At 34.0% G+C, this 13,561-nt stretch overlaps 1 protein-coding gene and 1 long non-coding RNA gene across 2 annotated transcripts; one reads left to right on the top strand and one right to left on the bottom strand.

Annotated features, from left to right (window-relative positions):
* Nucleotides 1-1,066: 1,066 nt before the first annotated feature.
* LOC111900367 (U-box domain-containing protein 26) lies at nt 1,067-2,716 on the bottom strand. Its single transcript, XM_023896253.3, has one exon. The coding sequence runs from the start codon at nt 2,526-2,528 to the stop codon at nt 1,281-1,283; it is 1,248 nt and encodes a 415-aa protein (XP_023752021.1). The 5' UTR covers nt 2,529-2,716; the 3' UTR covers nt 1,067-1,280.
* Nucleotides 2,717-6,895: 4,179 nt separating this feature from the next.
* LOC111900374 (uncharacterized) lies at nt 6,896-7,586 on the top strand. The gene is made up of 2 exons (XR_002853210.2): nt 6,896-7,054; nt 7,192-7,586. It is a non-coding gene; the product is annotated as an uncharacterized LOC111900374 (long non-coding RNA).
* The last annotated feature ends 5,975 nt before the right edge of the window (nt 7,587-13,561 follow it).

Here is a 13,561-nt window from a genome sequence, read left to right on the forward strand (position 1 = left end):
TAGTTTATAAGATAAAAAACTAGAATCAAACCACAAAAGTAGTTTATAATAGCTTATAAGTTAGTATTAATAACATATTTGCTTCAGATAATTAATTAATAAACTATTTTATAAGTTAAAAATAACTTTTCAACCAATATAAGGTAAAATCTGAATCATATATAAAAATATATAATACATCTAACCTAAAAAATTTCTAAAACCAAAATCATTTATCAATTTTATTTTTCATATAAACAAGTCTTTGAGTTGAAGGAAAGTTCACCAACCTATTTTTACTTTCATCATAAAAGAATTCACTCAATGTGAAATCATGGTAGCATTTCAAATCATTTCTCACATGTCAAAAATATTAGCTAACCAATTTTCATTTTTTAGAGATTGTTACTTTTGATATGATAAATTATTTATCTTTAAAGTAATAAATTTGATTGACATTTATATGTCATATTTGACTGGTATATGTATCTCTAAACCATGATGCACAAACAAAAGTTTATGCATTCTATTTTACTATCAGCTAAAAAAGATATACTTTTATATTTTTTTAGAACAACAGACACATTCTTGTGACGAATATATGGTGAAAAGTTAACAACATATATATATTCGTTTATTTGTGTCTATGACAATGATAAATATTTCCCCACCCACATAAAAAATATCCACAACTTGCATGAATAACATTCTGTTACATGATAAATGATTTGAAACAAATTCTCCTACCACATTCTTTCCGTTTTACTAGTTAAATGCATATGATAAACGACCTAAAACGTGATAAGACATTACCAAAATTCAACCCATTATGCGTTCTGGTTGTATCTAATTTGATTATTATGTATGTATATCATTAGTTTTAAAATTCATTTTTAAAACCTTACATAAAGTTAATTTAACTTTAAAGAAATCATTCTTTTACTAATTCTTAGCATAATCACAAAAAAAGTTTCACATGAAATAGTTTGTATCCAAACTCAAGACCATTATTATTATTATTGTTACAAGAACTATCAATATCTACACAAATATATCAAATTAAGTGAAAATTAGAAATTTGTGTGCATATAGGAAAAGGAAATTTGCAAAATTAACCTTCAAGTTTTGTATTACAAAAAACATCTCCACCATCAAAAATTTCTTACATACACATCCCTATACCCCACCACCACCTTTTAGAACCTTAATGCTCTTTTTTTCTTTTTCCTAAAAAAAACTAATTAAGAAGAAAAAAATGAAATAAAAAGAGTGGACTAAAATCATCCGAAGAAGAAGAAGAATCAATACGGAACGACGTCGCTGCACGCAAAATCATCCGAATTCCTAATCGATTTTTCCGGCCACGAATCCCGGAGCAGTTTCAACAGCATTTGCGCTTTTCGCTTTGCACGCTCTGTACAATCGCTTTGTACGAGCAACAACAGCTGTGTTAATACTCCCGCCGCCACCGCCTCCCTCTGCAACCGTTCCGCCGCCGAGCAGAGTGACAGCAGTGAGCCGGCTGCGTACTCTGTTGCTCGATCGGATATTTTCAGGATGATTTTGACAAGTAGAGGTACTGTGAGCGCGTGAGATGCGAATGCGGCGCATCCTTGTGGTATTCGGCATAGAAGCTCTACTGTCGCCAGAGCTCTCTCGGCGTCGCATTTTTCGAAATCTGCTAGTCTGTTGATCAGCGCCTCCACTGCTCCTGCTTCCACCGCCTTGTGACGGTGTTGTTTCACCAAGCATAAAGCGAATAACGCTTTGATTCCGACTTTCATTGCACGCGGATATGATAGAGGATAATTGAGAATTCCGACGATTCGGTCGAAAACCTCGTCGTGATTGCTGATTTCTGCTCTGTTCTCCGGAGATCTCGTTCCGGCGACGACGTTTTCAAGCAAGGAGGCGGCGTTTACTCGGACGTCAATCGAGGAATGCGATAGAAGAGAAATTAGGTATGAAATCCGATCCGGATCCGATGACACCAACAGACACTCCGATTCTGAAAGCGGAAACGAAGATAGGATCGCAAGCGATTCCAGATTCAACTCCGATGAGTTCGAATTCGTCTCCGAGAACAACACACCAAGCAGCACTTCACGTGCGTTATGCGTCGAGATCACCGAACGATTCTTATCAGAGTCACGTGCCAGCCCACGGAGGCGACGAAGGGCAGACAGCCTGGCATGGCTAGAATTAGACTCAGAGGCAGCCTGGCTGAGTAAGGACCGGACCATAACAGGATCCGCCGGTTGTTTCGGCGTCGGAATCCGCTCCACACCATACGACCGATTAGCTACACACCATTCCTGTATAAGCCGGCGTAGGGTATGGTTAGGGATGAGGGTGAAGTCTGTAAGTGGAAGACGAGTGACAGGGCAGGTGGTGTTTCCGGTGGCCACCCATGACTCGATACTTGGCCGGTCGTATGTCTGACCCGTTACGACGATAACCGGGTCTCTCATAAGCTCAAGAGAAATCGGACACCTGAAATGATATGGGATCTGAACACCTAAATCCAAAGGCTCTAAGCTTCCAGGCATGTTTTCTTTACCTTTGAGATTCTTCTATCTTTCTCTTTCTCTTTCCCTATCTCTGTGTTTATATATATATGTGCACAAAGGACTCCGTAAATCCTACTTGAATTAGTTCTATCTTTGGGTTTGGCTTTTTGACAATATATACCAAATAGAACAGAGGGAGCGACAAAGACAAATCCAACACAGGGGGGGGGGGGGGGGGTTCTCTGTAGAAGAAGGAGAGTTTTGTTTTGGGTAGGAATTTGACGAATGGTTAAGGTGTGGCCCTTTTTATCTGACTATGGGTACTTCTTTCCTTCTCCACACGTGTGTAACTATTAACTAGAGGCTTAACCATGGTTTTTGAATGGGGTGGGGTCTGGTCAAAGGTGATTGGGTCCCACTTTCATGCTGGGAGGACATCTAACTCCCATTTACATCAACAGGGGATTCCACTTTTTCTTTGCTTTCTTTATTACCCCATTTGTGTTCTAGTTCAAACTTTGGATTATTGGGTATTTCTATTTTAAACATAATCTCTCCACTTTTTCCCCCCTCCTCTTCAAGTATTCTATCATTTTTGGATTTTAATTCTGTTTTTTTGTTCAAATCTAGACATCATCAAAGTTTATATGCTACCTTATTATGAACTTTCCAATCCAATACCAAATGTCCAAATCCCAAATAAATCCTTTGGCTTTTAATTTTTGTATTTTTATAATAAATTTCTATAACTTACTTTGGATTTATAATATTAATTAAATTGATATAATGATATTAATTTATGTATCTTAAATATTTTAATAAAACCCATAACTGACATATACTACAATACTAATTAATTAACTTTAACCACATAATTTAAATATATATCACAATACTAATAACTTAATAAAAACACACAAATTTAGTGAAAATATCACGAAAATCCAACAACTATACCTAAACATGCAGTTTGGCTTAAAAATAATGTAAGAGGTTAATCGAAATTACTTTTTACACCAAATAACAAAATATATTTAATGAATTGGAGATGGTTTAAAAACCATTACCCATGAAAGTGATATGAAAAAAGATTTGATGCTTTTACAAGTAACAATTATTAGCTTTTTTTGTGTATAGTTAACCTATTTTTCACTTTTGAATTTATAAAAGGTGATTGATTTGGAACTATAAACAATTGATGATCTCATACTCACATGGAGAGTTGGGAGACTTCAAAATTCTTGACCAAATTAAATGCAATCTTTGAATCATATTTGGGGAATGTATATATATCATTTCTTATATTACCTATATATTTAAATTAAATGTAAGTTATATTGATTTCTTTGACCACTGCAAAATCCCACATGTAGTCAAAGAGAGTCTTTCCAACCATTCAAATAAATGTGTTGAGTTAGTTTGATTGGTTTATTGTGCATTGTTTGTCTAAAAGAAATCAAAATGCAATTAAGGATGATGTCATCCCCAACAAAAAAAAATAATAATAATAAATATGTTACTATATTGAGGTAGAGAATAGAGATGGGGTGATTGCCTCAATCTTTGAATCCAATAGAATTATGTATAAATCTATTGGAAAGGGACATGAATTATTTATTATTATTATATATATATATATATATATATATATATATATATATATATATATATATTTTAATAAGTGGGTGTGGGTGTCTTACACATTGTAATTCCAATGTAGATATAATTTCTAAAATGTATGGTGAAAGTGCTTTACAACTATAGTTTCTTGTCATTTGTGCTAATCACCAAACGAGGGTGACACAACTTTTAAACTTCAGTTGCCCAAACAAACAACTTTCACTATTGGTTCCTCCTTTTTCTTCTTTAATACTCCCTATATATAATGACATTAGCAATAGTCCTTTTAGGTGGAAAATTTCATGAATCCGACATTATTGATGAATACTATGTTTTTTTTTTCTTTTAAATTTATGAAAAAAAATGGTTATTTAGTCTTTGAATTGTTGAAACTTTCATAATGTAATCCAAATTGATGCACAAAAAATATATATATTGATATGAATTGTTGACACATAAAGTCATTGAAAAATTAAAAACATGTTTTATGTTTAAATATCATTATCTGAAACTCTTTTGTTCTTTCTGAAGCATCTCAAACCTTGCGCATTGACCAAACACCGTTCTTGCCACCAAAATATTGATTGGCTATTTGAATCCTTATAGTTATGTGTCTTTTTTGATCACCCCCTTTTATTTTTCAATAGTTTCTTTTAAATCCTCTTCTTTTGAAATTTATGAACTATGGGTTATAAAAAAACAAAGAATTCTTAAGGATTTAATAATAATTTCAGTTGTTAATTAGGAATGATAATTATATAGTGATACTAAGCTCATCGGAACTATCCAAATGAACAATAAAAGCAAATTAGGGTTCCAAATGTTATTAGAGGAAAGTTGAGGGACTAAAAGTAATAAACGGAGAATCTTTCCCATGTAAATAACCCACATGTTATCTTTGTTGGTGGTCTGTGAGTGTGAAAGGGGGGTGTTAAAAAAGACAAAGGAGACGGTGTCGTTTAGCAGCTACAGTAAAAGGCACGCGTGTGGACGGGGGGAGCAGTGAGGGCCTACCGCCAACGTAGCGACGACCGACTTTGTCTGTGGTCAACCGGCAACATTTTACTGTACAGATAGACACACTCTCGTCGTCTTTCTATATTATTTAATTATTTAATTTATACTATTATTTTTTTGAAGTAATCATAGAAATAACCAAATGATTTTTGAAGAATATAAATACAAATTTTTTTGGAATTTAACGAATGACCATTAATTCTGAACTAGAAATTTGGAAACGAGTTTATTTATGTCCGATTCATATGGATGTAATGTGTAAATTTTTTATTAGACAATGATATATATATATATATATATATATATATATATATATATATATATATATATATATATATATATATATATATATATATATATATATATATATATATATATGGATCTTTTTTGTAAATTAAGGTGAGAAATTTTGTAATTTATTTTCTACACAAAACCAAACAAATCAATAAAAATATAGTGGCTAAAAATCTAAAACTCAAACATAAAAAAATTCCAGAGGTACATTTTCTATAAATTACATGGATAATTTTTATAATTTATTTTCTCCATAAAAATTAAATTTGCCAACATACAAAAGCTAAAATATAAAATTCAAAAATATATTATTTATTGACCACTTGCTTTTTATTATATATAATAGTTGTGGTGTTTCAAACTAAATTAGTTTTTATGTATATTTAAAAGTAAACTTTGTTAAAAACTATTTTCAGTGTAGAGTTTGGGTTTTGATTTAAATATTTCGGAGATAATAAAAAAAGTGCATTATTTTTTTTAAATATCCTTGGAATCCGAAGAACAAATATGAAATTGTTGTTGCAAATAAGAAAAAATCTAGCTTCTATATTTAAAAAAAAAAATCACAGTCAAGAAAGATATTAAATTTGAAACAAATTTATAAAAGGAAAATAAAGAAAATAATTTTGAGACAAATTCAATCAACTTTTATATCAAAGAACATATATTTAAATAAAATTATAATGAAATAATAAATTCAGATGCTTTATGATAACTAATTAATAATAATTTTTATTATAATTAAACAACATTTATCATAAATTTGTAATACAAATATCTAAAAATTAGTTTAAAAGTACTATAGAAAGTATGGAGATTTTAGATGAAGTTATGTTTCTTTGAAAATTTATTCTGATAAGTTTTATCCATTATAACATGTGTGGTTAAACTTTCACATTTAATTTAAGAAGGATGAGTATTTTTTAAACCTTTTTTCTTTAAATTATTCTTTTAAATTGTAATTCACGATCTCCCGTTACAGCAAACACATGTAAGCTGAATCTCCCAAAGAGATTAGAAGTGTTGACCCGCTTATAGGTACGGAATTCCAAGACTTTTGCTAATTGGTTTGCTAAAATATATCAAATTCTTAATTAAATAATCACATAGAATAATTTTTGTGTACGAGTACTCCTATATAAAATCTAGACTAAATTTCAAAAAATAGTCTTTGTGTTTGTAAAAAGTGGCAAGTTAAAGGTATCTTTCATTAGGGTAATACTGGTGGTCCCTAACGTTTCCAAAGCCTACTCGGATGGTCATTAGCTTTAATATCGTCAACCTACCTCCATTAGGGGGGGGGGGGGGGGGGGCATTTTTGACCTTTCACTTGTTACCACCAAAGGGGCTCCCATAATGAAGTCTACACTCGTCCTTGATCCCAACTGTAATATTGTCCCTCACGAAACCATTTGTATTCTTATCTTCAACCTCCATTTCTTTCTTCAACCTCTCACAATCTACTTTGCGTTAGGGTTTTTGACAAAATGGTGTTAACATTGTGGAGCATTCGTTCCCGCTTTACCAATATTGATACGAAGAAGCTCTATGGTCCGTACAGTATAAATGGCCGTAATATGTGGAGAAAGTCACCATGTCCATTCACATTGACCCCTCTTCATCATCACCAACACGTAATGTATTTATATTTTGTCCTTTTGTTATATATATATATATATATATATATATATATATATATATATATATATATATATATATATATATATATATATATATATATATATCTTTAACACTATGTAGCACTATATAGGTTGGAAACCTAAAGAAAAAGAGGAAGAGATCACAGACTAAAGCACTTAGCCAGGGAAAAAGTTTGAGCGGAAAACATCTCACTGTTACTTGCAGCAAAGGCTACAACTCTAGGAGTTGCAAGGGCCAAGGAGGACCAAGTGCATTGAGTCAAGGAAAAAAGAATGGAAAGGGCCTAGGAGGGGCATGCTGCTTAGTTTCTAGTTTATTTGTCTTAATATGTTTAATTGTCAAACAATGTGGCACTTTACTTCTTTTTGGATTAAGACATGATGTTTTAACTCACTTCTAGTTGTTGACATTAATCTTTTGGTTTGTGATATGTTAACAGTGTATATTATATTTTGTGAATGTTTAAAATGTTTATCAATGTTAATTTGGATTGTTTAAAGTGTTTATCAATTGACCATTTATTGTTATATATCATTTATACATATTAGTTTTACTTTGGTATTACCATTACACATATAAGAAAAACATCAACACAACACGTACCGTTTCATTTAACATAAGTTTAATAGACATAAACTACTTCATTTCATACACCACAAATCGCATACATAAGTCAGGGAAATCCAACATCAAAATTTCCATCATTGGGATTGCATCAATATATAAAGAATTGCCCCTAAAATACCCTACCACTCCAATTTTTAAAAGTATAAAAGAAGAAAAACAACCAGATGACTATCAGGAGCCACCTCCACATCCTTGCTTGATTACACATCACGTTAAGAGAGCATAAAAGTCTACAAATGACTACAACTGACCTGGAGCACATTGGTGGGCCACACCATCTGATAAACCTGCAATTAGAACCATTCCTCGAGCATCACCAGAACCTCCTTCTTAGGTTTAAAATCGTTCATGACGTCACCATTCTTTCCGGGTGGCCACAGATACAAAACACCATTTTTTTTAAATAAGAGTATGTGTACAAGAAAGATGAAGAAGAATATGAAGGTAGGTTAAATCCTTAGGGTTTAAAATGAGGATGGGTGAAGGGAGGGGGTGAAGACGCCCATTTCTTTTATCAGAGGATAGAGGTGACACACGTAAAAGGTCAAAAATGCCCTCTAAGAAGGTCCACGTGTGCCTCTCTAACGGAACTAGGTTGACGACATTAAAGCCAAGGACCAACCGTGTAGGCTTTAGAAACGTTAGGGACCACCGATGTAACCCTAATAAAATATATCCTTAACTTACCACTTTTCGCAAACCATAGGGACCATTTTTGAAATTTAGTCTAAAATCTATTTACATTGTGTTAGATATACAACTATCCAGAGTAAGGTTTTTGTTAATTTTACACCTAAATTGTAACACTCATAAAAATTGCACCAATTTAAAACATTTTAATTCCTTCAAAATCCATTAAACTATTACAACTTGTTTAAAAGAGTTTAAACATCAGAGTATCCCTAGAACCAAATCACAAAAATCATGAAGTATGAGGAGTGGTACAATCACGCCTTCGCCTTGCCACGATCTCCTGAAGTACCTGAAACCAAAACACTACAACTATAAGCCCGAAAGCTTAGTGGGTTACCCCCAAAATACCAACAACATATAACCATACTCATATCTTATCACAATACAGAACAACCATGCATATCGAGTCTACAGTGTGACTGGTCCGCCCGCACCGGGCTTTCAATCCACCTGGTCCACTCTCTGAGTCTAGTCATGTATATCGAGTCTACAGTGTGATTGGTCAGCCCATATCGGGCCTTCAATCCACCTGGTCCACTCTCAAAGTCTACAGTATGACTGGTCCGCCCTCACCGGGCCTTCAGTTGGCCTGGTCCACTCTCCGAGCCTCGGCACGTCTGGACCGCCCTCTTGGGGCTTTAGCCTATCCGTACCACTCGCTGGGCCTTCGGTCTATCAGGTCCGCCCTGGGTGTGTTAGCCTACAACACAAAGCAGGACCTGCCTCAACCCAACTCCAGCCAAAAACCATGTGCACATAAAACAGTTAATCACATAAAGATCCTCAGCCAAACAAACGAATCTATCAGATCATGCAACATAGCAACATCCTAACTAGGATACCGACCTAACTGGTCACTAACATAACATTACCCTACATACCAGGATATCGACCTTAACAAGGTCACTAACATAATACCATCCTAGAACCAGGATGTGGATCTAGCAACTCAAAAACATATAAAACAAATACCCGGATTCCCATCCGATAAAGGGCTGACCTTGGTGCTGTAGACCCTGTTGATATAGTGATGGTAACTCACCTTGCAACTGCCGAACCGAATCACGAAAGCACAAACTCGAAGCACTGCCTCCAACTTCAACACCTATAATCATCAATGATCTAATGAAATAAATATCCGAAAATGACCATAATACCCCTGAAGGTCAAACTGGTCAAAGTCCACCTTCCTGATTGACTCTACTCGCCGAGTCAACTCGTCGACTCGCCGAGTTCTCAAACTCAGAAAACTCCCACAGCACGACTCAACTCGCCGAGTCACCCCAAGACTCGTCGAGTCCAACGATCTCTGAGTTTTATCCTGTCTAACTCACTGAGTCGCCAACTGACTCACTAATCCGAGGCTTTAACCAAAAGAGGTTGGGGTCCTGCGACCAGACTCGCCGAGTCCAAGAACAGACTCGCCGAGTCCACGACAATCTTCAATAGACTCGTCGAGTTGTTCTTCCAACTTGTCGAGGTCATGCTCATCTTCATATGACTCGCCGAGTCCACCCATGCACTCGCCGAGTCACTACTCGACTTAATGCCTGGAACCCTGGCCCAACTCGCCGAGTCATCTCCCAGACTCGCCGAGTTCATACGTGCATTCTTATATTCGAAAGATACAGAGCTACTCCTTTGCTCCAATCAATGGATCTGGGTCCCTAGAGTGCATTAGCAACATAAAGTTGCTACCTTTACGTGCTTCATGCCCCATAATTTAAAAACCAAGCTAGAAAGGAAATTATCTCCTGGGGAATAGCTTTTACATAGCAACTAAAAGGGCTTTCTGCATAATTGATCCAAATAGAACTCATATCTGGAGTTTCAAATCCGGATCTAACTCATGTACCAAGATCTCATCACAATATTTCCTCACAAACCCTAAAACTCCATGAAAGATGGATCTAGAAAGGAGAAAGCCAAGGATAACGATTCATTACCTCCAAAACGACCTCCTACTAAAGAGTAATTCGAATCTCCACAAATCTCCTTGATCCAAGCTTCTTGACCTTCAAGATCTCTTCACCAAATCACTTATCTAAGCTCCAAATTGCTTCCAAGGGCTCTCACTCACGATTCTAGGGTTTCTGGATCTCAAAGGGGGCTAAGGGAGCTGAGGGGAGGACATTAAGTCCTTTAAATAGGGTGCAAACCCGAAGATTAGGGTTTTCCTCGTCCAGCACTGACTCGTCGAGTCAGTTCACTTAACCACGTGCCTGACACCCGCTTCGACTCGACGAGTCAAGAGACCTACTCGCCGAGTCCCTTCCTTTATTTTCACTTAGCACTCTTCAACTCCTTGCTTCTGAACTTGGGATGTTACACAAATATTTATTACAAAATATTAATTTAAATATATAATTTTATTCTAACTAAGTATTTTACATAAGGGATCATGCTATTTTTTATATGTCTCCATAATTTCGGGTTACTTTAAAGTAAAACTCGCAAGAAAATCATTAAATTTGAACCTTTGTTTTTCTTTCACATTTTTACTTTAAGTATTTTTATTTTCAAATTTACATTCATAACTATTTTGCAATTTGTTAACTTCACTCATTAATTTTTTTGGTTCATGCTGTTTGGGACATTTTTTTTGTTGTTGTGGCACTCTCTACTCTCCAACTTTGTCTCTTCTTGGCTATTTTGATGCAAACTAGGCTCGTTGTCTTGAAACTATATGTCCAACCAATGGTTATACCATCTTTCTATGTGGAAATATGATTTCCTTGAGTACCACCAAGCAACCAATCATTTCTAGCTCAAGCTATATAGTGTTATGGCCAACATTAAACTGAAATTATATGGGTTACTCATTTCTTATCTGAACTTCATGTGTCACCTAATTGTCAGATCATCTTAAGTGATAATCGTATTGCACTTTTTCTTAGCCAAAATCTCATATACAATGAACATGCTAAACACATTAATATTAATTATCACTTTGGGTGTGAACTTGGGTGTGAACTTATTTCTTCTAGCAAGTTTTATACTGGGTTTGTGACAATCGAACTTTGATTGGCAAACATCTTCAATGAAAGTCACCCATCACCTCTATTTGCACACTTTTAGGACAAACTAAAATCCTGTCCGCCCCCATATCTCATTGGAGGATAAGGGGTTATTAAGGATATGTCTTAGTAATATTAATTTTTATATAAAATTGGGATATTGTTGTATTCATAATGAAATGTTATCTGGAATATATTGGGATTTTTATCAAACCTTACACCTAGGCTCTTCACGATCGACACTAGGAATGAACTTTTGAACCGAAAAGTGTTAGATAATTATGGGACCACATCATATAAATACGTAATGTTACATTAAATCCAGTTATTATGGTAAGAATATAAATTGTTGATGGACCGATTTATAGAATATTTACTTACCTTGTGGGTTGAGTTCCCGGTTTGACTCAAGTTCCTCAAGATCCATTCCATCTCTCACATTAGGGTTTATATCCATCTATAAATACATGTGATGAGGAGAAAATCAATACAGACGAAGCACACATGAAAATTTGTTTAGGGTTTGTTGATGGATTTTAGAGAGAGCTCTTGAGATCAACCGGAAAACCCAACCCTAGTTATTCAGATCCGAAGATCATAATGAAATCAGGCATGTAATCGTTCTTTCATGTTGAAGTTTTCTTATAATCATATTCGAGACTAAAGATCCAAAGTTAATGCGAATATTAATCGACCCAAAGGTAGGTTAATATTTGGCCGGATAAAAACATGTTTGATGATAAATATGCTACAATTTTTTAGGTTACATGTCATTAATAAGTCAATCCAAAGAGGGGCTTATTAATTGACATGATATATTGTCAATTCTTATTATCAAAATTTATATTTTATGTGTTTATTAATGCACGTATTACCCGACCCAAATGTAGACTGATATTTGGCTAAATAAACATATATGTGGTGATAAACATGTGATATTTTTTGGTTTCATGTGATTAATAAGTCAATCCAAAGAGGGGCTTGTTAATAGACATGATTTATTGTCAATGTTTATCCCTAAAACAAGTATATCTCTTGCTAGTTAGTATTACTATCCAAAGAATTGATATTAATGTTGCGTTGATACCTTGTAACGATGTAATAAATTGAATTTATTGATTACGGTTTATGGATTAATGAGCATAAAATAGATTTGCTTATGTTTGAATTATGGTATTATATCTACTAACATTGATCACATTTATGATTCATGTACTCAATGGGATTAAGTTTAAGGAATGGAATGAAGGCATCATGTTAGTTCTCAATTGCATGCATATTGACCTTGCATTTTGGATAGAGTAACATTCTTTGAGGATGTTGAGTTTGGGGGAGAAAACAAGGTTAACACGTTGTCCTTCAAGGAAGAATCAATCTTGATTCCTATTATTGCTTTCGATAGTATGTAGACTATGAATCAGTGATTGAAAATGTTATTCAATCTCCTATTTTGAATACACAAACTCAACAACATCAACTTTTAATATCTTATGCGTGGTACAACATTTTTCATCAATTTGTATCTCTTTTGGGTTTAAGGTAAATACAGTAGATGATTTTGTGTATTATAAATTAAGTGGGAGTAAATTTATCTTTCTGGTTTTGGGCAGATATCTACGCAACTGAAGTTTGGATCATAAGAAAACAACCAAATGGATTTATATATATATATATATATATATATATATATATATATATATATATATATATATAACAAAAGGCTATATGCTCAACTATAGGCAATTCAGATGTTTTGGAGATCATTTTATTAAGAATATGATTTTATTAGATGTCAAAATGGTTACTGATCCATAACAGTGTTGGATTAGTGTCTAAGTCCATAACTATTTTGGTATGTACTTGACCCGATGGTGCATGATCCTTTTGGGTTGCCTTCACCAAAGCAACTTGATTGGAGAAATAAATAAAGAGAGAGAGGTTATTATAATTTATTAATATGTTATAAGAATAATATATTAAAGGAGAAATCATATTTGTTTAATTAATATTGGTCAATAATTAATTAAGAATTAATTTTGTGATCAAGTGTAATTAATTAAACTAGAGGGGCTGAATTGTAATTATGTGATAGTTACAAAATAAGGTAAGGATTATCTTATATATATGGTGAACAAATTTGAG

This window comes from Lactuca sativa, chromosome 7 (genome assembly GCF_002870075.4).
Source record: "Lactuca sativa cultivar Salinas chromosome 7, Lsat_Salinas_v11, whole genome shotgun sequence".
In the NCBI taxonomy this organism is placed as follows: domain Eukaryota; kingdom Viridiplantae; phylum Streptophyta; class Magnoliopsida; order Asterales; family Asteraceae; genus Lactuca; species Lactuca sativa.

Bases quoted from the DNA above. Each gene is read 5' to 3' on its own strand.
- LOC111900367 (XM_023896253.3), bottom strand. From the start codon at position 2,528: ATGCCTGGAAGCTTAGAGCCTTTGGATTTAGGTGTTCAGATCCCATAT.